Source organism: Myxine glutinosa, chromosome 11, assembly GCF_964187855.1.
Source record: "Myxine glutinosa chromosome 11, kmMyxGlut1.1, whole genome shotgun sequence".
NCBI lineage: Eukaryota > Metazoa > Chordata > Myxini > Myxiniformes > Myxinidae > Myxine > Myxine glutinosa.
The window spans coordinates 105,630,527-105,655,895 of NC_136271.1; the positions used below are offsets into that span (position 1 = coordinate 105,630,527).

At 45.6% G+C, this 25,369-nt stretch overlaps 1 protein-coding gene across 1 annotated transcript; it reads right to left on the bottom strand.

The window, feature by feature from the left end:
* Positions 1-845: 845 nt before the first annotated feature.
* On the bottom strand, positions 846-23,996 carry LOC137437040 (uncharacterized). The gene is made up of 12 exons (XM_068131359.2): positions 23,821-23,996; positions 21,672-21,743; positions 15,532-15,600; positions 15,236-15,313; positions 9,187-9,258; positions 8,995-9,069; positions 7,469-7,495; positions 7,119-7,196; positions 4,979-5,032; positions 4,764-4,826; positions 2,299-2,382; positions 846-1,983 (listed from the first exon to the last, which is right to left on the bottom strand). The coding sequence occupies exons 1-12, from the start codon at positions 23,903-23,905 to the stop codon at positions 1,946-1,948; spliced, it is 795 nt and encodes a 264-aa protein (XP_067987460.2). The 5' UTR covers positions 23,906-23,996; the 3' UTR covers positions 846-1,945.
* Between the last annotated feature and the right edge of the window lie 1,373 nt (positions 23,997-25,369).

Genomic DNA, 25,369 nt, shown 5'->3' on the forward strand with positions numbered 1-25,369 from the left:
CAGCCTTCGTTGCTGCTCTACGTCGATTACCCATGTCTCTCTCCCATAAATCATAACACTCTTGCTTGTATCTAGCACTTAAAATAAAAACGAAGACTAAACTTTGCCGGCAATTGTTGGAAAAGCAAGCAGTTAATTATATCGCAACTTCTGCTATTGGGAACCAGAGCAAGGCATGATGTCTCATGGCCACCCCATTCTCAACTACGTGGATCAGCTCGAGAGGGATACTAGTCTGACTAGGGGACCAACCAATTCTTATGGAAGATCATGAAAATTGGAAGAAACTAGTCATAAATATCTGAGTCCGCTCGAACAGAAGATGATTTAAAACAAGCGACAATTATTATCAGCTCTGGCTCAAAGCACATTACATTCTGTTGCGGTTCACTTCTCTCAATTTTGTTGCAGGTTGGGAGGCGAGACCCCACCAAACACTATCCCGGAGGGTTTGTTCCCCCCCCCCCCCCCCCCCCCCGCCGACAAGCCCAATCGACCCATTGCTGGATTTTTTTAAGCCAATAATCTATATATCCCATAGGATAACTTAACCTTTCTGCCATTCCTGGTCACAGTGGGTGCACTAGTTGCCTGAAACCAGACCCCACTGTCCGTCAGATTTGTAATTGATATTGAACCAAACCGTAAAGACCCTTGGAGATAATTATTGTATTATACCTTCAACAGCAAGGATGAGGGAGTTGAGTGGATAGAGGAGGCGAAAAAAATAAAATAAATATATATATATATATATATATTATATATACACATATATTTAAACCCCTCGTCCCAAGTATTATACGTAAATGGACCCATAAATGAAATGGTTTACATAAACAAAGACAACCTTTTGGAAAATAATTTTATTGCAAAATGTTTCATATAAATTGTGGGCTTTGTATTTACACTATTACAATTGCCACCAAGGTCCTACTTTAATGCCCACAATTGTTCCCACCATTGTTCCACGATGTCAATGCCTGACATCCAAAGAAGGTTGGGGCAGGAATTCATTCATGGTGCCGGCGACAGCTCGCCTACTCTTTGTGAAGGACACCATGGCGTGTTTAACGTCCACCAACTAATGCCAGCGGACGGGACTCCCATTTAACGTCCATCCGAGGGAGAGCACCTATTGATGAATTACCCTACCTGTGAAAAACAGGGTTGACAGTTTGTAGCTGGGTCGAGATTTAAACACTATAGGCGAGTACCAGTTTGAGTTATACCAGTTTGAGTACCAGTTTGAGTACCAGTTCACTGGTAATTCCCTGTTTGTCGTTAAAGGCGGCAAAAAGGGTTGGCGTCAGGAAGGGCATCCGGCCGTAAAACATTGCTTCAAAAAGGGGACCGAAAAACAACAACAACCACGGTTCCCGAAAAAGGCCAACCCCCGCTTTGCGGGGAAAAATGGCCTCTAAAGGTGGTTATTATATATATATTATAGGCGAGTGTGTGCATCTCTGCGCAATTGTCTGTAAAACTGTTTTTTTTATGGCCCAATATATTCTTTCACAAATCGGCTAGGCAGGCATGGCAGTTAAGTCAAGGTGGCAGGAATTTACAATTTGTTCAGGGTGTCGAAAATAAGTCGCCTACTCTTTATGGAAGACACTGTGGGATCTTGAACTACCACCAACAACCATTGCTGGCAGATGGATACTCTGGCTTAACATCCACCTTGTGGACGGCACACACCGATACCTCGCCGTACCTGTATCTGGGTCGACATTCAAACTGACATGAAGACAGCTCAACGATAGTACAATAGTACATACCTCAGCTATCTTCCCAGCATTTGATCATATATATATATATATACAGAACATCAATCGTGCATTAGTTGACAAAAGCAAATATTTCAACATTATTACTATAATCTTTCAAAATGTAATGCCCTCAACTTGAACAGTTCAACAGATTTCCATCACAACCAATGCAGTTGCTATACATCCTCTGGATTGTGCTGTCTCTCGTACGCCACTGCAAGAGATTTTGGGTTGGGGATAGAAATAGACAATGTTACCTTTCCATCCTACCTGCACTGCTGGCCAAGGTTCGAGGACATGTCTCTAACCTCAGTTTAAGAATCAAAAGCCAAGTACGACAGGACGGATAATTCGAGGTTATGGTACAGGTGATCTGGAACTTTCTGAAGTTCATCCATATTACAAAGTGCAAAATGTTTTCTGCATGAACTTTAAATGATATTCTCGATTTCTGCCTGAGATCGAAAATGAGAAACATTCCATTCAACTTGTGTACTCGTCAAGCATGACTAATGCAGAACTGCTTTACCGTTTTGCTGTCTCCGTTTTAGGAAGAATACATAGCACAGCACGCCGACACCAACGCACACCAGCAGCAGGGCTACAATCAGACCTGGGGAGAGTCGTTCAAATAATTCACTTAATAACACTCGGTATCAGCATGTCTAATTCCTGCTCAATATCCACAGTTCCATCAGCAAACAGCCTTGGCCTACAACTCGGTTTTTAATCTTCCAGTTCGATTACTTACTCATGATTCTAAAAGAAACACTTGATCATCAAAGGCAATTTCGATTACCAACAATACTCCATGAACCCTTTGTTACTTGCAAAATCGAAGATTTTTCATGTATGTTGGTCGGTTGCGTTTGTTATTCTGTCTGTTCGTTTGTCACTTGCCTACAGGTCACAATTCTAAACCGATCGTCACAAAATTTTAAGTTTTAGAGGTCGTCACAATTGAGAAACCTATTGATTTTGAGGTCAAAGGTCATCTGGAGGTCAAATTTCTAAAATAGCCAATTTTAATCCAATTGACTTGAAAATTGAACAGCATTTGCACATTGAGTCACTAAATTGGGAAACCAAATATTTTTGAGGTCAAAAGTCAACTCCAGGTCAATCTTTTAAAATCATAAATTTTCATCTGAATAATCGTTACTTTTCATCCTATTGACCCGAGCTTTGATCAAGATCGTCAATTTGGATGAAATGGACAATTTGCTGGATCAATTGCAATTGCCTTTTTTTCTAGAGGGGGAGGGGGTGGATTTTGCAAGTATCGTGCTCGGCATGATGTCTTCTTGTTTTACTTATTTTTGCATCCAGAACCTCCCAAAAGCCTGATTTCATCATCCATCCGAGAGATGGCACACTCGATCCATTGCCTGACCTGTCAAGCACCAACAGCATCATCGGGTCGAGGATCAAACTTTCACAGCTCAAAGCAGAGCGCAGCAACTCCATACCATCCTAATGTTTAAAATTATGAGGAAGTCTTTCTGTCTTCTACCGACTCCTCTCCGGCCTTGCTCCCCCAGCTCTCTCTGTGCTCTGTCCCCCCAATATTCCTTCAGGTCGCACAAGATCTGCCTGCAACCCTCTTATGGTTAAACTGCCAAAGTCTAGGCTCTCTGCTCACCTTCACTCTTTCATTCCCCTTTTCTCCCGCCTCTGGAACAAACTCCCCCACTCCCTTCAATCCCACTCCTCCCTCCAGGTCTTTAAAACAGCTGTTCACCACCATCTCTTATCGTCCCCCATCGAAAACCTTGATCTTTTCTACCCCCGGTAATTCACCCCAGAGTCCTTGCAGTGTTCATATGTTTTAATCCTCTCCCACCTCCCCCCAAGTCCTCCCGATGTCCCTGCTCTCAAATGTTGTGTTTGTGTCCTTCCTCCTCTTCCCCCTCTCTTTTGTGTCCTTCCCCCTCTCTCCCCATCTTGTCTGCCGCTCCCCTTGTTTTTTGTGTTTTGTGTGTCGGTTTGTCTTTTTGTGTGATTAATGTTAGCTCTTTCACGAGCCTCGATCTTGTATACAAAACAAAACAAAACAAAACAAACAAAAAAAAAAAAAAAAAAAGTCTAAGTAGATGTGAAGATTTTTTTTTTTATATACTTATGGCATGAAGACGTTGCTTAGCCAATGGGGCAAATGCAAGTGAAAACTAGAATGGCGTTCGGTAGCGGGCATACCTCCGCCACCCTGAACACTTTACGTTTTGTAACCCGCTGATCGGAATCCGAACTTCAACCAAAGTCGAATCGGCTTTTTCTCGTCCTGTCACCCACTCATCCCCCGAGTTTGGTCATAACTTTGAGATATCGTGCTCACAGTCAGATAGGGGTGAAAACATAACCTCTGTTGCGGTGGCGGAGGTAATGAAATGAACAGGTGAGGTTTCATCTACTTCATTTTTACACACTTTTATTTAACCTCATCTGAACTTTGTTTGTTTGTCCCGTTTGAAATCTTTGAGCCGTTCGTTTTCTTGGTTCCATCCGTCCTAGAGAGCTGAAATTTGGCCCATGGTCCTCTTTTCTGATACATTTTCATTTATCAATTTTTGTTTTTTTTTAACAATAAAAATAGGTTTAACACTTTTTTTTTAAATATAAAACTGTGAAGCCCCAAAACATGTTTTTTCGTTTACTTGTTCTAGGATGAATTTGATTTCCAGAAGAAAACGTACAGGTTACCTTTGTCAGCCCACAAGCCAGGTCGTAATCTGTCGTAATACACTTACCATACCTATCGGACAGACTGGTTCTCCATTAACATTTATAACGTGTCGCCTTTGAGGCCCAAGAAGCAACTAGTGGAATAGGCCAGCACACATAATGGTTGCAAATGGTCTACATTTGGCAAATTACACAATCAAACCATTTCCCTGAGCGCTCAACTGCTTATTGTCGATGCTTCTCTTTCCTTAGTCCGAATTGTCATCTGGCATGATTGCTGAGCATGTTAATACACGCAGATCGGATCCGTACCAGCATGATGCACTTGCTTCCGACAGTCTTCAAGTTCAGAAAAGCAGTGGGTATCGTGACACCCTGCAGACCCCACAAGTGCATTAGGCAGAATGAAGAAAGCATTCGAATATTGGGATAATGGTATGCAACATGTTCTGCAGTATTGATAAACATGGAAAATGAACAATGCATCACTTAAAACGTAGTAAGTAGTCAAGGGCCATGCCACTTACGAGATGTATCGTTTTGGACGTATGCGCAGAGATTGATGTCAAACCTCCGTGAAGCTGCAAAGGAGAAACACAAAACCTCGTCATGTTGAGGGCATGGTGACGCTGTGGCCACTTCTATACTCGTGTTGTGCGTTGTGGCCTTGAGTGGTATAGATCAGCTTCATATTTCTATGTCACTTCCTTGTGTGCGTTTGTGTTGGGCCTTTCCGTTTGTGTTGGCCTGTCGGTGTCCGCATCCGAATCCATGCCTCGTGATACAGAAAACTGGGATCAATATCCCTGTAATTCGTGTAAAGGTTCACCGATCACACCTAGCCCGTCTGCACGCTGTTGAAACCAAAGCTTTCAGAATCATTGGAATCTCCCGCGATGAAGCTAACTCCCGAGGGCCTTTCACTCACTCACCGCAGGCAGGTTGGTGGGCTTTCTGTCTTCTACCGATTCCTCTCCGGCCTTGCTCCCCCAGCTCTCTCTGGGCTCCGTCCCCCAAATATTCCTACAGGTCGCACAAGATCTGCCAGCAACCCTCTTATGGTTAAACTGCCAAAACCAAGACTGCTCACCTTCACTCTTTCATTCCTCTTTTCTCCCGCCTCTGGAACAAACTCCCCCACCCCCTTCAATCCCACTCCTCCCTCCAGGTCTTTAAAACAGCTGCTCACCACCATCTCTTATCTACCCTCATCCAAAACCTTGATCTTTTCTACCCCTGTTAATTCACCCCAGATCCACTTTTTTTGAAATACCAATTTATTTCCTTGAAGTCCGAGCAGTGTCCATGTGTTTTATACCTCTCCCACCCCCCTTCCCATGCCCCCTCGCACCCCCCTTGCCGTGCCCCCTCCCCCCAAGCCCTCTCCCTCCCACAGATCTCCCGATATCCCTGTTCTCTGCTGTTGTACTTGTGTGCTTCCCTCTCTCTCCCCATCCTGTCTCCCGCTCCCTTTATTATATGTTTTTTATGTGTCCGTTTGTTTTTTGTGTGTGTTTAATGTTAGCTCTTACACGAGCCTCGATCTTGTATACAAAAAAACCGATATGTACTCGTGTCGCCATCGTGTGTGGCCTATGTGTACAAGCTCCTCCCCGAGCCTTGGATCACTGTATTCAATAAAGACAGGTGCAGGCAATAACCAACCACCAACAGGAGATAACCGACACGTTTCACCAATGCTTGTCGTTCTGCATGTTTATGCTAATCTATCTATAATTCCAGTAATCTCTGTGTGTGTGTGTGTCTGTCTGTGTGTTTGTTTGTCTGTGACCGCTGTTTCTCGACACCCACGGGTCCGATATACTTGAAACTTGCCAGGTATATTGCTGGGGACCCGAGGATGTGCCTTTTCAAGGTTTCATATTAATCGGACAATTACTTACCGAGCGATGTCCAAAAAACGATTCAACCAATCAGAGAGCAGCGAACTAGCGCGTGTGCCGAACGTGGCGGACACACTCTGCCTCGGATGGCACATTTGAGAGCGTATTCATTTATTTCACGTTTGCAAACTATGTTGGCGCTATGTTGGCGTTAAACGATGTTTTAAAACTAATAAAAACGAATTTGCGATTCATTCGCTTTCCTGCGCGTTTGTGTACGCGATGGCGATTTCTTTACCAAACTCCGGAAGCCGTTCGCTTTGGACCGAACCATTTCATGTAAATAGAGGGGGGGGTTCTGTGGTCGTTGCGAATGGACCAAACCATTCATGTAAATAGAGGGGGGGGATTGTCACTGTACTCGCAAGCCGTTCGCCGTTCGCTATAGAGGGGGGGGATATAATTTTAGATAGATATATAGTACGGGCATATATATAGTACGGGCATGCCCTAGTTAAACCAAACCAGGCAGTGTTCATTTTATTTGCGGTACGTGATGCTCAGTCGGACAGGAATGTGCAGGAACATCGCACGAGAAGTTCCAGTCAAACCTGTCTTCCCAACCCGATTGAGCAAATTGTCGATTTTGGCGTTAGCTCTTCATTTGAGCAGGTAACACCCAAAAACCCGAGCAAGCCATTGTGAACCTCCCGTTAATAAAACCAACTGTTTGAATTGGCCACCGCTTGTTAAATCAGGTTTATAGCACCTTTTTGAAGTCAAACCTCTCCTGTAGGGTAAAGGATGTTTAGGGCAAACGTACCAGGGTGGTCCACTTGGGCGCGAAGAAAATTCCCGAAGCACTCCTTGTTGTTCTTGTAGCATTTCTGCACAGCACAGTCTGTAAAGGCCCGGGTTACACAATGGTCCTTTCATCATGTCAAACCGTGCATGTTTAAGGGGAAATTACGCGCACGATCGCTGTCATCCCAACACGAACAAGGATTATGTTGTTTCGCTACCAGGCGTCCAAGCATTTTATCATTGGCCGTAAAACAAATAACTTGGAAGTTCAACATCAGAAATATTGACGACAATCATCAAATATGAAGAAAAGATGTGTTCTTATGTTGAAATGTTGTACGGCTGTTAATAGAGTTAGTAAAATCTTACCGGCCTCTGCTTCTTGTGCATGTTGCTCTGGGAGTGGTTGGGGAACAAGGTGGGAAAGAAAAATCAAATTAATTAAACAACTTGATGAACCATCGTTAGAGGCCATTTTCCCCGCAGAGCAGGGATTGGCCTTTTCAGGCTTTTCGACCTTTTTGGCCCCCTTTTTGAAGCAATGTTTTACGGCCGGATGCTCTTCCTGCCGCCAACCCTGTTAGTCGCCTCTTGCGACACACAGGGAATTACCAGCAAGCTGGTACTCAATTTGCCGACCTCGGAAGGATGACAGGCTGAGTCAACCCCCCTGGCGTTAATTCAGCGATCGACCAGGATGCGAACCCAGGATTCTAGGATCCCAAGCCGGCACCCTAACCGCTAAGAACCCAGGATCCCAAGCCGGCACCCTAACCACTAAGAACCCAGGATCCTAGGATCCCAAGCCGGCACCCTAACCGCTAAGAACCCAGGATCCCAAGCCGGCACCCTAACCACTAAGAACCCAGGATCCTAGGATCCCAAGCCGGCACCCTAACCGCTAAGAACCCAGGATCCCAAGCCGGCACCCTAACCGCTAAGAACCCAGGATCCCAAGCCGGCACCCTAACCGTTAAGCCGGAACCCTAACCGTTAAGCCGGCACCCTAATCGCTAAGCCGGCACCCTAACCGCTAAGCTGGCACCCTAATCGCTAAGCCGGCACCCTAACCGCTAAGCCGGCACCCTAATCGCTAAGCCGGCACCCTAACCGCTACGCCGGCACCCTAATCGCTAAGCCGGCACCCTAACCGCTAAGCCGGCACCCTAATCGCTAAGCCGGCACCCTAATCGCTAAGCCGGCACCCTAACCGCTAAGCTGGCACCCTAACCGCTCAGCCGGCACCAGGCTTAATTAAACAACTTGATTACGCCAACAAAAAGCTATGCCAGGTAAAGGTTTGGCCAAAGAGCAAAAGTAAATCCAACCGCTTTGCTTTGCCTGTTTAGCTGGTTAACTCGAGCTCGAGAGGCCCGTTTGTTCCACAACACGCATGACCCGTCCCATGCGACGGTCTGCCCGAGGTCAGGTTTGTTGCTGCTGCTGAAGTCTCATGCCAAGGGTTACACTGGGTGGTTTGCCATTGCTGCAATTTGCGATTCGTTTAGGTTGCCAGGGATAACACCTAATCTCGGTGAAAGACGCCTTAGGATCAACGTCCAACGATCGCTAGGAGACGGGACACCCGGCTTAACGTCCAACTTTGGTGTAGAAATCTCATTTTCAAGAATTAGTTTCAAATGTGGAACGAACAGCTAAATGTAGAACGTTTTTTTTTTTTTTTAGTTGAAAAACGATCGTCTGCTGAGCTGGTGCCGATTAATCAAGAACATCCCCATCAAGGGGCCCAAGATTACGTGAAGCAAGATTACGGCGAAAGTGGAACAGCACATGAAAACATGTAAGGGGAAATGTACATGTAATTATATATCATGTCTGTAACGTGCACTCACTCGGACATCACAATGGCAACAACATTTTGACATTTGTTTTACCTTCCATCAGCCTTATCTTCCATGAATCCTTGAAGCACTTGGCCTCGACTCTGATGTAACCTTCGTATTTGCATTCTGCAAAATAATGTTGGAGGTGTCGATGGAAACGCTAATGTACCGTCAACGGACAAAGTACAAAGAAACTCGAGAGGGAAACGACGGCCATTATTATCTGTAAATTAAACAATGTACCTTGCAGAGGCCTTGACGAGATGTTCCACAGACAATTTGTGTCCACCGATATCATTTTGTCAGCCAAACACACTGTAAAACAAATATACAAAACCTTCATTTTATCATCAGGGTCTTAATATGCTATTTAATAAGGAAGTCATTTCAACGAGGCTTTAACTTTTTTTCTGGATTGGGGGGCAGACGTGCCCAGATTTTATGGGGGAGGAGGGTGTCTGAAAAGTGCTGATGGTGGCCCCATAACCTTTCAATGGTCGTTGGGGGCACCCTGTGGCATTTCTTTGAGCAAAGAGACACGGTGATACCCAACTCATCTTCGGCCCAGATTTCCTGAATATATATAAATACAACATGTATAAATATATAAGTATAATATAAATACAATATAAATATATCATATATAAATATACATACAAGTATATATAAATATAACATATAATAAAAGTATATATAGCTTTATAATATATATATGAATATGATATAAATATATAATATAGAAATATATGTATATATAAATGTGTATATATATATATATATATATATATATATATATATATATATATATATATATATATAATATCAATATACATACAGGTATATATAAATATAATATAAACATATAATAAAAGTATATATGTAGGTATATATCAATATAATATAAATATATAATACTAGCCGAAAGCACCCGGCGTTGCCCGGGTTCTTTTTGAATGAATTTACTACTATAACTCAGTTTTTACTCACGTCCGTAGAAGATTGAGTACTACAATTCAGCTCAGCTTTTAATTGTGAAATGGGCCCAGCCCCGCCGAAGCGGCCTCGACACCTAGCCAATAACCTTCCCCGGGCCTGTCCCGACATTTTTTGTATTGGAGGTTTCCTCCTATCTTTCACCATTCAGCAGATTAGCTTGCGCAGACAAACAAACAAACAAAAACTTTCTTTTATAATACAGAGAGAAGAGAGATAAAAATATATAAGATCAATATTATATATACATATACATATAAAATAGAAATATAATATATATATAAATAAATATATATAACATATAAATATATATACATATAAATATATATATACATATATATATATATATATATATATATATATATATATATATATATATATATATATATATATATATATATATATATATATATATATATATATATATATATATAATATAGATTTAATGTATAAATATATAATATCTAAACATATGTATAAACGAATATAAACAACGAGGGATCGTACCTAAAGGTCTCCTCATTAAAAAACGATCTTGCTTCGCAACGCAAACCAATGATGACGTCATCACTGCACGTTGGAATCTACTGCTATGGAACACTGCTCAACAACTACTGGAGATTGTAATAACACAAGTAAAAATAAAATTAATCAAATTGAATGAGAACATCAGCCAAAAGAAGGAGAAGATGTGGAAGAATGTGAATCCTGGACAATACCACCACATAATGTGCTCATTCAATGATAAGCTAATGGCTGCTAAACACGACATTGTTAAAGTTAAGGAAAGGAAACTTAAACGTGATGAAATGTTATGCAAGCATATAAAACCATCTCAAGAGAATACACCCATTGCAAACAATAACCAGGTAACTCCAACAACCACTCCCAACCACTTTTCTCCAACCACTTCTGACCAACCACTACAACCACTTCCAACCACTTCTCCACCAATTCAACCACTCCATCTTCAACCACCCCAACCACTTCCAACCACTTCTCAAACCACTTCTGACCAACTTAAGCATAAACACAAAAATCGACATTATCATTCAATATCTTTCTTGGGAAAACCACATTTCCAAGCTGGCCTCCAAAGCCAGTCGCCGACTGGGCATCCTCCGTCGTGCGAAGTCCTTCCTCGGCACACCTGAGCTCCTCACCACATACAAGGCTTTCATCCGCAGCTCTATGGAATACTGTTCTCCCCTATGGGCTGGTGCTCCTGCCTCACACCTGGCTCGGCTTCACGCTGTTGAATCCAAAGCTTTCAAAATCATTGGAATCTCCCGCGATGAAGCTATCTCTGAGGGCCTTTCACTCACTCACCGCAGGCAGGTAGGTGGTCTTTCTGTCTTCTACCGACTCCTCTCCGGCCTTGCTCCCCCAGCTCTCTCTGTGCTCTGTCCCCCAAATATTCCTACAGGTCGCACAAGATCTGCCAGCAACCCTCTGATGGTTAAACTGCCGAAATCTCGGCTCTCTGCTCACCTTCACTCTTTCATTCCTCTTTTCTCCCGCCTGTGGAACAAACTCCCACACTCCCTTCAATCCCTCTCCTCCCTCCAGGTCTTTAAAACAGCTGTTCACCACCATCTCTTATCTTCCCCCATCCATAACCTTGATCTTTTCTACCCCCACTAATTCACCCCAGATCCACCTTGTTTGAAATTCCAACTTATTTCCTGGAAATCCTGGCAGTGTCCATATGTTTATACCTCTCCCACCCCCCCCCCCCCCTTCACATGCCTCCCCCCCTTCACATGCCTCCCCCCCAAAGCCCTCTCCCTCCCACAGATCTCTCGATGTCTCCATGTCTCTCGGTCCCTGCTCTCAAATGTTGTGTTTGTGTCCTTCCCCCTCTCTCCCCATCTTGTCTACCGCTCCCGATGTTATTTGTTTTATGTGTCTGTTTGTCTTTCTGTGTGATTAATGTTCGCTCTTTCACGAGCCTCGATCTTGTATACAAAAAAAAAAAAAAAAAAAAATCGTAAAAAACAATACACAAACCGCAGACATCATTACATGCAGAACCGTTCCTCCATGGAAATGAACACAGCTGAGGTTGAAAATAGTCAAACCAACAACAATAGAACTTCTACTGCAACCAAACTTGTAGATCTACCTAAACTCGGGATCATCAATCTTTCCAATCATTCCCTCAGTGAGGAGGAAATAAACCTGCTCTCTAAGGGTTTAAAATTTTGCCCAATCGCTCCACAAATAGACCAATTACAATTGAAAGAAGATTTAAAAGATTTCTGTAGGTGAATGACATTAAAGGCACACTTTGCTAAAGTACACCCAGCACCGTCAACGCCACAACAAACAACACCAACAACCACGCATACAATCACATACACCGATACTAATACACCACAACTCACTTTACCTAAACCAAAAAGCACCTGGACACCACGTGTTGACAATCCATATCTACATGTCTATATGGAACAAGTGAGCAATGAAATTGAAAAGTCGACAATTAAAGATCGACGTCCTGAAGCTACGTCCGCGTCTTATTTAATCTAACGATTATTTATTCAATACAAATGAGACGCCCTGCTCGTACTTTGGAGTTTCTACTATTTCTTACAGTTATATATATATATATATATATATATATATATATATATATATATATATATATATTCATATATATATATATATATATATATATATATATATATATATATATATATATATACTTATTTATTTATATATTATATATTTATATATTAAATATATATTATATTTATATATATATACTTATTTATTTATATATTATATATTTATATATTAAATATATATTATATTTATATATATATATATATATATATATATATATATATATATATATATATATATAATATAATATATATATTATATATATTTTATGGATATATATTTGGATTTATGCCAGGAAGAGGAACGACAGACGCGCTCTTTATTGTGAGGCAGTTGCAGGAGAAGTACATGGAGAAGAGGAAGAAGTTGTTTCTTGGGTTTGTTGATCTGGAGAAAGCATTTGATAGGGTTCCACGTGAAGTATTGACATGGGCATTGAGGAAGTTAGGAGTGGAGGAATTGTTGATCAGAGTAGTGATGACAATGTACAAAAGAGCGCGTACAGCTGTAAGGACGAAGGACGGGAACAGTGGTGAGTTTGAGGTGAAGGTGGGAATGCATCAGGGGTCGGTACTAAGTCCACTACTATTTGTAGCTGTGATGGAGGTGCTGGCTCAGAACGTAAAGGAGGGTTTGCCGTGGGAGTTGTTGTATGCAGATGATCTGGTGTTGATTGCGGAGTGTATGGATGGACTGAAGGAAAAGATGAACAAGTGGAAGGAATGTATGGAGACAAAAGGTCTGAAGGTGAATATCGGAAAGACGAAGGTGATGGCAAGTGGTAAAGCATGTGGTGAGGTGGAAAGAACTGGGAAGTGGCCATGTGCTGTGTGCAGGAAGGGTGTCGGAGTGAACTCCATTCAATGTACAATGTGCGCGGAGTGGGTTCATCAAAAATGTAGTGGTCTGAGAGGGTCATTAACCAGTGTGGCAGCTACATTCAAATGTAAGGTGTGCACAGAGGGAGCTGCAGATGGAGGAAATGTTGAGTTGGATCTTGGAGACGGCGTGAAGCTGGAAGGTGTGAAAACATTTTGCTACCTCGGAGACATGCTGAAGGGAGAAGGTGGATCAGACTCGGCAACGGTTGCCAGAGTGAGATGTGCATGGAAGAAGTTTCGGGAACTGAGTGGCGTGCTGAAGAGGAGGCGAGTGTCGTTGAAGCTGAAGGGAAAGGTGTATGATGCTGCATGTGTGAGAAGTGTTATGATTTATGGGAGCGAGATATGGGTACTGAACGTAGAGCAGCAACGAAGGCTGGAAAGGGTGGAAATGCGAATGGTTCGGTGGATGTGCGGAGTATCGTTGAGAGAGAGAGGAAGACAAATGATGAATTGCGAAAGATGATGGGAATCGAGCCTGTGGTTGATGCTGTGAAGAGGAACAGGTGGAGATGGTTTGGTCATGTGTTGAGGAAGGATGAAAGTGACTGGTTGAGAAGAGTGATGTAAATGAATGTGGAAGGAAGTAGAGGACGGGGAAGACCGAGAAAGACTTGGCTAAAGATGGTGGAAGAAGAAATGCGGGCAAGGGGGTTAACAAGGAGAGATGCAGAAAATAGGGCAAAATGGAGAAGATTGTCATGGGGACCACAAGGCTAATCCCCGCTCTAGCAGGGAAAATGGCCTTAAAATACATGTTGTTGTTGTTGTTGTATGTATATATATATATATAGTATATGTACTCGTTCGTATATATAATACATATATAATACATATATTAAATAGATATATAATACATATATATATATATATAATTGATTAGCATCGCCATGTGAATCCCTCGCTCTTCCGTGATTGTCTACGAATGACCTTATAATTTACGTAAATGAACACTGGTTTAGCCTAATGCCTTTGGGCTTAGATCACTGGAATAAAAAATAAATAAAAATGCAGGGATTGATGACTGGATGACGGATGTCGTATACTGTACAGCCATATTGAGGTTGAGTCCCCTAGCTAGGAGGATAATGCCCCCTATTGGCGAGTTCAGGAGAGACTCAGGTGGTTTATTTACCTGAGCAGGTGGTGGTTCGTATACAGCCTGTGGCTGCTGGTTTCATCATCTTCTGCGGGCGCCGCTGATGCAATTCCTCTCATTACCAGTAAGCTGGTACTCATTTTGACCATCTCGGAAGGAAAGCTGAGTCAACCCACCTGGTGTTAATTTAATGGCCTGGCAGGGACTCAAACTCAGGACCCTAAGATCTCTAGCCAGCCATCTTAACTGTTAAACCAACACCAGGCTTACCACAGGACGTGACCCAAACCCAATGTCGTTGCAAGGGAGAGTCAGAAAGTTTTCCCCTTTTAAAAAACTTCGTAAACAAGTAATATGACTGGAATGGTATGTAATATGACTTCGTAAACAAGTAATATGACTGGAATGGTATGTAATATGACTTCGTAAACAAGTAATATGACTGGAATGGTATGTAATATGACTTCGTAAACAAGTAATATGACTGGAATGGTATGTAATATGACTTCGTAAACAAGTAATATGACTTTTTTTAGGAAAGACCTGCGGGTGATGTGTGACAATGTCTATGCCAAGTTGCTGACAGACAAGTACGGTATTTGACAAAAAGCCAGTCGAAGACGACCATTAATGCTTTACACCAACCACAGTACCGCATCCATCTTCACTTTCGACCTTTTGCTCAGATTACCTTCAAATGTGGAGAGTTTCTCATTCAGAGGCTCCTCACATGTTCTCCTGGCTTTGGCACAAATCTCTGCTCGACATTCTGAATGGAAAATTATTATTTTAGAAGACATTTTGGACAGTGATACAGAACCTGGGATGTATACAAATGCAAAGGCAATGTCCTCCCAATTTATTGAGAGCTGTTAATAAATAATGTTCAGTAAATTCAAATGAAAATCAGAAAAAATATAATTCAGTAAAAATTGATTCATGAACGAATGAATAAACGGTAAATTTGTGAAAAAGCCCACAACTTACTGCTCCTGGTTTTTTCGGACTCTCCTGTGCAGTTCTCAGATGATTTGAGGCATTGCCGTCTCTTGCATTCTGGATTGGGGTTAAAGGTGAATCATTTCCACTCCGTTGCAAATTTAACCCTTAAAATAAGTCTTCATCAGTTCACATTCGTGACATTCTTGCACGATATTCTTCTCATTCTCATTCTGATGTACCAAAAGCTTGGGAAGGGTTATACTGGGTGGTTTGCCATTGCCTTCCCATCAGTAGTTCGGGCTGGAATTCAGAACTTGACCAGGGTGCCGGGGATAGCTCGCATACTCTTCATGAAGAACACCGTGGGATCTTTAACGTCCGCCATGGATACCGTCCGCTCTTCGAGAAGAACACGGTGCGATATTTAAAGTGCACTAACGAATGCTGGCAGACGAGACGCCCAGTTTAACGTCTATCCGATGAACGGAACACATTGATGCCTCCTCCTCCCTACCGGTGAAACACCGGGATGACAGTTTGTAGCTGGGTTGGGATTCAAACCAAGGATAGACGGCTCAGAGACGAACGTGCGCAGTTCTAGGCCATCCTATCAGCGTGCGCAGTTCTAGGCCATCCTATCAGCGTGCGCAGTTCTAGGCCATCCTATCAGCGTGCGCAGTTCTAGGCCATCCTATCAGCGTGCGCAGTTCTAGGCCATCCTATCAGCGTGCGCAGTTCTAGGCCATCCTGTCAGCGTGCGCAGTTCTAGGCCATCCTGTCAGCGTGCGCAGTTCTAGGCCATCCTGTCAGCGTGCGCAGTTCTAGGCCATCCTATCAGCATGCGCAGTTCTATGCCATCCTATCAGCGTGCGCAGTTCTAGGCCATCCTATCAGCGTGCGTAGTTCTACGCCATCCTATCAGCGTGCGCAGTTCTAGGCCATCCTATCAGCGTGCGTAGTTCTAGGCCATCCTATCAGCGTGCGCAGTTCTAGGCCATCCTATCAGCGTGCGCAGTTCTAGGCCATCCTATCAGCGTGCGCAGTTCTAGGCCATCCTATCAGCGTGCGCAGTTCTAGGCCATCCTATCAGCGTGCACAGTTCTAGGCCATCATATCAGCGTGCGCAGTTCTAGGCCATCCTGTCAGCGTGCGTAGTTCTAGGCCATCCTGTCAGCGTGCGTAGTTCTAGGCCTTCCTGTCAATGTGCGTAGTTCTAGGCCATCCTGTCAGCATGCGTAGTTCTAGGCCATCCTATCAGCGTGCGTAGTTCTACGCCATCCTATCAGCGTGCGTAGTTCTACGCCATCCTGTCAGCGTGCGTAGTTCTAGGCCATCCTATCAGCGTGCGTAGTTCTGCGCCATCCTATCAGCGTGCGTAGTTCTAGGCCATCCTATCAGCGTGCGTAGTTCTATGCCATCCTGTCAGCGTGCGTAGTTCTAGGCCATCCTGTCAGTGTGCGTAGTTCTACGCCATCCTGTCAGCGTGCGTAGTTCTACGCCATCCTGTCAGCGTGCGTAGTTCTACGCCATCCTGTCAGCGTGCGTAGTTCTACGCCATCCTATCAGCGTGCGTAGTTCTACGCCATCCTGTCAGCGTGCGTAGTTCTACGCCATCCTGTCAGCGTGCGTGCGTAGTTCTACGCCATCCTGTCAGCGTGCGTAGTTCTACGCCATCCTGTCAGCGTGCGTAGTTCTACGCCATCCTATCAGCGTGCGTAGTTCTACGCCATCCTGTCAGCGTGCGTAGTTCTACGCCATCCTGTCAGCGTGCGTAGTTCTACGCCATCCTGTCAGCGTGCGTAGTTCTAGGCCATCCTATCAGCATGCGTAGTTCTACGCCATCCTATCAGCGTGCGTAGTTCTAGGCTATCCTGTCAGCGTGCGTAGTTCTACGCCATCCTGTCAGCGTGCGTAGTTCTACGCCATCCTGTCAGCGTGCGTAGTTCTACGCCATCCTATCAGCGTGCGTAGTTCTATGCCATCCTGTCAGTGTGCGTAGTTCTAGGCCATCCTATCAGCGTGCGCAGTTCTAGGCCATCCTATCAGCGTGCGTAGTTCTAGGCTATCCTGTCAGCGTGTGTAGTTCTAGGCCATCCTATCAGTGTGCGCAGTTCTAGGCCTTCCTGTCAGTGTGCATAGTTCTACGCCATCCTGTCAGCGTGCGCAGTTTAGGCCTTCCTGTCCGTGTGCATAGTTCTAGGCTATCCTGTCAGTGTGCGTAGTTCTAGGCCTTCCTGTCCGTGTGCATAGTTCTAGGCCTTCCTGTCCGTGTGCATAGTTCTCGGCTATCCTGTCAGCGTGCGTAGTTCTAGGCCTTCCTGTCCGTGTGCATAGTTCTAGGCTATCCTGTCAGTGTGCGTAGTTCTGCGCCATCCTATCAGCGTGCGCAGTTCTAGGCCTTCCTGTCCGTGTGCATAGTTCTAGGCTATCCTGTCAGTGTGTGTAGTTCTACGCCATCCTGTCAGCGTGCGTAGTTCTAGGCCATCCTATCAGCGTGCGTAGTTCTAGGCCTTCCTGTCCGTGTGCATAGTTCTAGGCTATCCTGTCAGCTATCCTGTCAGTGTGCGTAGTTCTGCGCCATCCTATCAGCGTGCGCAGTTCTAGGCCTTCCTGTCCGTGTGCATAGTTCTAGGCTATCCTGTCAGTGTGCGTAGTTCTACGCCATCCTGTCAGTGTGCGCAGTTCTAGGCCATCCTGTCAGTGTGCGCAGTTCTAGGCTATCCTGTCAGTGTGCCTAGTTCTAGGCTATCCTGTCAGTGTGCGTAGTTCTAGGCCAGCCTGTCAGTGTGCGCAGTTCTAGGCCATCCTGTCAGTGTGCGCAGTTCTAGGCTATCCTGTCAGTGTGCGCAGTTCTAGGCCATCCTGTCAGTGTGCGCAGTTCTAGGCCATCCTGTCAGTGTGCGCAGTTCTAGGCTATCCTATCAGTGTGCGCAGTTCTAGGCTATCCTGTCAGTGTGCGCAGTTCTAGGCTATCCTGTCAGTGTGCGCAGTTCTAGGCCATCCTGTCAGTGTGCGCAGTTCTAGGCCATCCTGTCAGTGTGCGCAGTTCTAGGCCATCCTGTCAGTGTGCGCAGTTCTAGGCTATCCTGTCAGTGTGCGCAGTTCTAGGCTATCCTGTCAGCGTGCGTAGTTCTACGCCATCCTGTCAGTGTGCGTAGTTCTAGGCCATCCTGTCAGTGTGCGCAGTTCTAGGCCATCCTGTCAGTGTGCGCAGTACTAGGCCATCCTGTCAGTGTGCGCAGTTCTAGGCCATCCTGTCAGCGTGTGTAGTTAATTTGATCTGGTGTGTTCTTCTTGGGGCTGACTGGATGGCGTGGGGGTACGCACACTCACCTCTAATCTGTCTTACCTGGGTTCGATCCCAACCCAGCTATGGACTGTCAACCAGGTGTTTCTTCGCCCGGCTGATTCATCAATGTGTGTGCCGTCCCTTGGATGGACGTTAACAGGTGTCCCGTCTGCCGGAATTAGTTGCTGGATGTTAAAGATCCCATGGTATCTTTCCCAAAGAGTAGGCAAGCTCACATTGGGACCATGGCCAAATTCCTGCGCAAACTAGTCGAGCGTCAGGCCTGGCCGGCCGTGTAGTAAACACTCGAGCCAAGCTTCCCCCGGCGGAGCCCACAAAAAGGTGGGATAATAATAGTGGCCGTTAAAGAAGAAGAAAAACGAAGTGTTATTCACACCTTTGGGGTCCATCTTGGACATCTATTTATTACATACAAACTGGGAGGAGAGGAATTGGGCTGATACATTCCGAGTCGAGCAGCGGAAGGTGGGATGGGGGAGGGAGACAAGGACGATGGTGTGAGTGGGATAGGGGGGGGGGGAGATAGGGAAGGTGGGATGGAGTGGATATAGGGAAGGTGGGGGGAGGGGGAGATAGGGAAGGTAGCGGGAGGTGGATATAGGGAAGGTGGGGGGAGGGGGGATATCGGGAAGGTGGGGTGGGGTGGATATAGGGAAGATGGGGGGAGGGGGGATATCGGGAAGATGGGGGGAAGGGGGATATCGGGAAGGTGGGGTGGGGTGGATATAGGGAAGATGGGGGGAGGGGGGATATCGGGAAGGTGGGGTGGGGTGGATATAGGGAAGATGGGGGGAGGGGGGATATCGGGAAGGTGGGTGTGGATATAGGGAAGGTGGTGTGGGGTGTGATATAGGGATATGGGGGGAGGGGGCGATATCGGGAAGGTGGGGTGGATATCGGGAAGGTGGGGTGGGGGTGGATATCGGGAAGGTGGGGTGGGGGTGGATATAGGGAAGATGGGGGGAGGGGGGATATCGGGAAGGTGGGTGTGGATATAAGGAGGGTGGGGTGGGGTGGGGTGGATATCGGGAAGGTGGGGTGGATATAGGGAAGATGGGGGGAGGGGGGATATCGGAGAAGGTGGGTGTGGATATAAGGAGGGTGGGGTGGGGTGGATATCGGGAAGGTGGGGTGGATATAGGGAAGATGGGGGGAGGGGGGATATCGGGAAGGTGGGTGTGGATATAGGGAGGGTGGGGTGGGGTGGATATAGGGAGATGGGGGGTAGGTGGGGGATATCGGAAAGGTGGGGTGGATATAGGGAAGGTGGGGGTGGGGTGGGGTGGGGTGGGGTGGATATAGGGAAGGTTGGGGGGAGGTGGATATCGGGAAGGTGGGGTGGAAATAGGGAAGGTGGGGTGGGTGTGGGTGTGGATATAGGGAAGGTGGGGGGGAGGGGGATATCGGGAATGGTGGGGTGGATATAGGGAGGTGGGGTGGGGTGGGTGTGGTTATAGGGAGGGTGGGGTGGGGTGGATATAGGGAGTGGTGGGGGGAGGGGGATATCGGGAAGGTGGGGTGGGGTGGGGTGGATATAGGGAGGAGGGGTGGATATCGGGAAGGTGGGGTGGGAGTGGGTGAGGTATATGGGAGGGTGGGGTGGATATAGGAAGGTGGGGGGAGGAGGGGATATCGGGAGGTGGGGTGGATATAGGGAAGGTGGGGTGGGGTGGGGTGGATATGGGGAGGTGGGGGGAGGGGGGTTATCGGGAAGGTGGGGTGGATATCGGGAGGTGGGTGTGGATATAGGGAAGGTGGGGGTGGGGTGGGGTGGGGGTGGATATAGGGAAGGTGGGGTGAGGGGGGATATCGGGAAGTGTGGGGTGGGGTGGTGGGTGGGGTGGTATATAGGGATGGTGGGGTGAGGGGGGATATCGGGAGGTGGGGGTGGATATTGGGAAGGTGGGGTGGATATAGGGAAGGTGGGGTGGGGTGGATATAGGGAAGGTTGGGGGTGAGGGGGGATATCGGGAGGTGGGGTGGATATAGGGAAGATGGGGGGAGGGGGGATATCGGAAGGTGAGGTGGATTAAGGGAAGGTGGGGTGGGGTGGTTATAGGGGAAGGTGTGGGGGAGGGGGGATATCGGGAAGGTGGGGTGGATTTAGGGACGGTGGGGTGGGGTGGATATGGGAAGATGGGGGGAGGGGGATATCGGGAGGTGGGGTGGATAGAGGGAAGGTGGGGCGGGGTGGATATAGGGAGGTGGGTGTGTGGGTGGATATAGGGAAGGTTGGGGTGGATATCGGGAAGGTGGGGTGGATATCGGGAAGGTGGGGTGGATATAGGGAAGGTGGGGTGGGGTGGATATAGGGAAGGTGGGGTGGGGTGGATATAGGGAAGGTGGGGTGGGGTGGGGTGGATATAGGGAAGGTGGGGAGGAATATGGAAGAGAAAGGAGTGTAGAGAAAGACATGCATTTAGCAGGGGGTGTTGGGGGGAGAGGGGGTGTTGAGGAGTTGGGTGGGGGAGTAGGAGAAGGAGGGGTAAAGACAATTTCCATCACTTTGCAGATGTAGTAAATAGACAACATTATTGTCATCACCACGTTATGCCACATGACATTATTTGCAGTCGATTTCGCAGAACGATTTCGCAGAACGTGTGGAATTGGCAGGACTTTGGAAGTCGAGTTTAAAAACCTTGGTTGGGTCTGATATTCAAAGGAAACCCCCAGTACTGGCACAACCAAGGGGATGAACCCCAAACCAGTGGGACAACTCAACGAGGCTCTACCCACCCTAGCACATAACCGCTCTACATGGCCTCTCATGGCCTCTCAATACCAATCAAACCTGGAACACAACCATTCCCCAGCTTTTCCGAGGCATGTTCATCAGTTCCCAAAACATCAAGAGTTTATAAATCTCATTTACCGGAGATTTCTCTCGGTGAAAATCCGCAGCGTTTCTTGATGTTTTCTTCAGTTGGAGAATCTTCTGATGGGTCTGGGGATAAAAACGAGGTGACGACGCCATTAACAGTGCAGACACGAAGCAATTGAATACGCATTGACTGTTGAACTTGCACCACGTGGTTATCACCGCCAGTTGAACTTGCACCTCGTCTGCATCGCATTTGTAATGAAGGAGGTGAATGTGAAACAAATAATCTCAGGATTGATAAATATACCGGAACATAATTTGGAGACTTTCGGATTGGTCAGAAATGGCTTTGAGGGTCAAATGATGAAACACAAAGAACTGGTAATTGTCACAAAAAAGGAGTTAGTGGAGGTGTGTGCGGGGAGATCAAGGTGGTGTTTGCGGGGAGATCAAGGTGGAGGTGTGTACGGGGAGATCAAGGTGGAGGTGTTTGCGGGGAGATCAAGGTGGAGGTGTGTACGGGGAGATCAAGGTGGAGGTGTGCGGGGAGATCAAGGTGGAGGTGTGTGCGGGGAAATCAAGGTAAAGGTGTGTGCGGGGAGTTCACGGTGGAGGTGTGTGCGGGGAGATCAAGGTGGAGGTGTGTGCGGGGAAATCAAGGTAAAGGTGTGTGTGGGGAGATCAAGGTAAATGTGTGTGCGGGGAGTTCAAGGTAAAGGTGTGTGTGCGGAGTTCACGGTGGAGGTGTGTGCGGGGAGATCAAGGTGGTGTTTGCGGGGAGATCAAGGTGGAGGTGTGTACGGGGAGATCAAGGTGGAGGTGTGTGCGGGGAGATCAAGGTGGAGGTGTGTGCGGGGAAATCAAGGTAAAGGTGTGTGCGGGGAGTTCACGGTGGAGGTGTGTGCGGGGAGATCAAGGTGGAGGTGTGTGCGGGGAAATCAAGGTAAAGGTGTGTGTGGGGAGATCAAGGTAAAGGTGTGTGCGGGGAGTTCAAGGTAAAGGTGTGTGTGCGGAGTTCACGGTGGAGGTGTGTGCGGGGAGATCAAGGTGGAGGAGTGTGCGGGGAGATCAAGGTAAAGGTGTGTGTGGGGAGATCAAGGTAAAGGTGTGTGCGGGGAGTTCAAGGTAAAGGTGTGTGTGGGGAGTTCAGGGTGGAGGTGTGTGTGGGGGGTTGAGGGTGGAGGTGTGTGTGCGGGGAGATCAAGGTGGAGGTGTGTGCCCTTATTATCAGAATGCAGCGGCAAGTTCAGTTTAAACCTCAAAAGGTCCCGGTTCTAACGAACACCAGGAATGTTTCCGGAAAGAAAGAACCAAACGACACGAAACAAAACTTTACCCACTCTATTTCTAGGCCATCCTGTCTGACACATCTCCCAATCTCCATGTATTTGCCAGAACATCCAACAATAAATCAGTTATGACGTCATAATCTGCATTTACTGCCTCATTGATAAAATCCAGAACTCGCACTTCGTTACCAAAAACAATAACTCGTTTCATTGATACAAACAATAGACAAGAACGCACAGATTCTCGACATTCCCGCCAAATCGTTTCCTATTAATTAACGCACCTGCTGGGAGATGGACAAACACCGCGATGTTATTACCTGTTAATAAACACAATGTAATACCTGCCCGCCATGTTACCTTGATAGTTATGTACGTTCCGCACGAGCAAGTATTATCCATTTACTGTACAAACATTACATTTAAGGTATGTACAGTATATGTAACAAGCAGATCACGTGATATATATATATATATATATATATATATATATATATATATATATATATGTATATATATATATATATATATATATATATATATATATATATATATATATATATATATATATATATATGTATATATATATATATATATATATATATATATATATATATATATATATATATATATATATATATATATATATATATATATATATATATATATATATATGTATATATATATATATATATATGTATATATATATATATATAATATATATATATAATTATATATATATATATATATATAATTATATATATATATATATATATATATATATATATATATATATATATATATATATATACATATATATATATGTCGGTGCTTGTATATTTGTGTATCCTTACACACCTGCACCTGTAGACATCACGCATACCAGGTAGAGAAGCAAGCTGCTCACTCACCTGCAACAGAGTGCCTTGGGTAAAGGGTACTAGTTGCTATTAATATGGCGGCCCAAACGAAGACGTCGCACGAAACCATGATCATCCAGGTCGGTTCACTCGGACACTCTGCGAGCCGCTCTCTCTGCGCCGTTGGTTTTTGCCTTCATTTACAGTCAATCCGAAGCCACGCCCCCATGGAAAGCCCTCGCGCCCTGGGGATTCCAATTCACGTGCACCGACGTCATTCATTCTGCTCACAGTGACGTCACGCTCCCGAGATCGTGCCAAACGAAAGGTTATCGAAAGCAATTAGAGTTTGGAGTTTCGTGCCAATTCGCGCCGCAGCGAATCATATTCGGGTGATCTTTGTGAAAAAAGTTCGACTTTGGACGTTTGGACCGATATTTCAAAGTGCGACATATTAAGTCCTGAGGCTGGAGGCCCATATATGGGAATGAATGATATCACGGCATCTTCTTGTCCTCCACGACCGAAAACCACGATCTCTAAAGAAACATAATAATGCGCTGGAGTGTGATTTTTGTGACGTGTGGTACAAACGTGTGCCGGTCGTGCGACTCTGTCCTTACGATATGGCGCCTCGTCGTCGGGTCTACTCACACATAACGAGTCGACCACATTTCGAAGTACAGTATGCACATCACGATATACTTCAATAAACATAAAAACTTTTTAAAAACAAACTTTTTTTGAGTGCCATGTAATCATGTTGTAGTTTACATTTTATTTCCCGCGAAATTACTGGCGAGTGACGTCACTGCACAGTAAACGGCGCGTAATTTGTCGATGTATAAAGGTAATTTCCGAAGACAATTCTATATCTATGGGTGTCAAAGGCAAAAGCTTAATACCGCCCTGCTTTGTGACGGGCAGAACTTTGTACCACACGTCACAAAAGGGTAGCCTATACTCTATAGGTCGTTGTCGGGAAATAAGGGAATCCCCCACAAAGAAGGACAAGGTCTACAGCTCACACATCGGTGGTCTCTCACCTCGTCTCCTAGACTCGGTCTCTCCTCGTTCTCAGCCCTCCGATCCACCCAGAACGCACACCTGTGCTCCCATTGGCACACCTTTATAGCGTCCATCCAGTAGGACTCCCAAGATCCATTGACACTCTCTGCTCGACCATATACTCTTCACAGAGGGTGGGTGCAGCGAAGCAGCTTCCCGAGCAAGGGTTATACTACACTTGGTGGTTTGCCATTGCTTTTCCAGCAGGAGTTTGTAATTTGTTCAGGGTGATACCGAGGGGGTCGGGATTTGAACCCTGGTGAGACAGCTCGAGGCCATCCTGCCAGCCCCATTCAAAAACTTTCTCCGCAGGGATTACACAGACCGGATTGGTTTGTTTGTAACGTTTGTGAAGGGATTAGACTTTGGGTGGCTTTATGTTTTGTTTGGCGCGATTTCCATTAAAAAAAAAAAATTAAAAAACTTTGTGAGAACAAAAACAAAACAAAACATCCACTTCAATTGATATAGTGCAAGGTGATTCACACGTATGCATCACCTGAGCTCGTGAATCACGAACAACTTTCCAGAA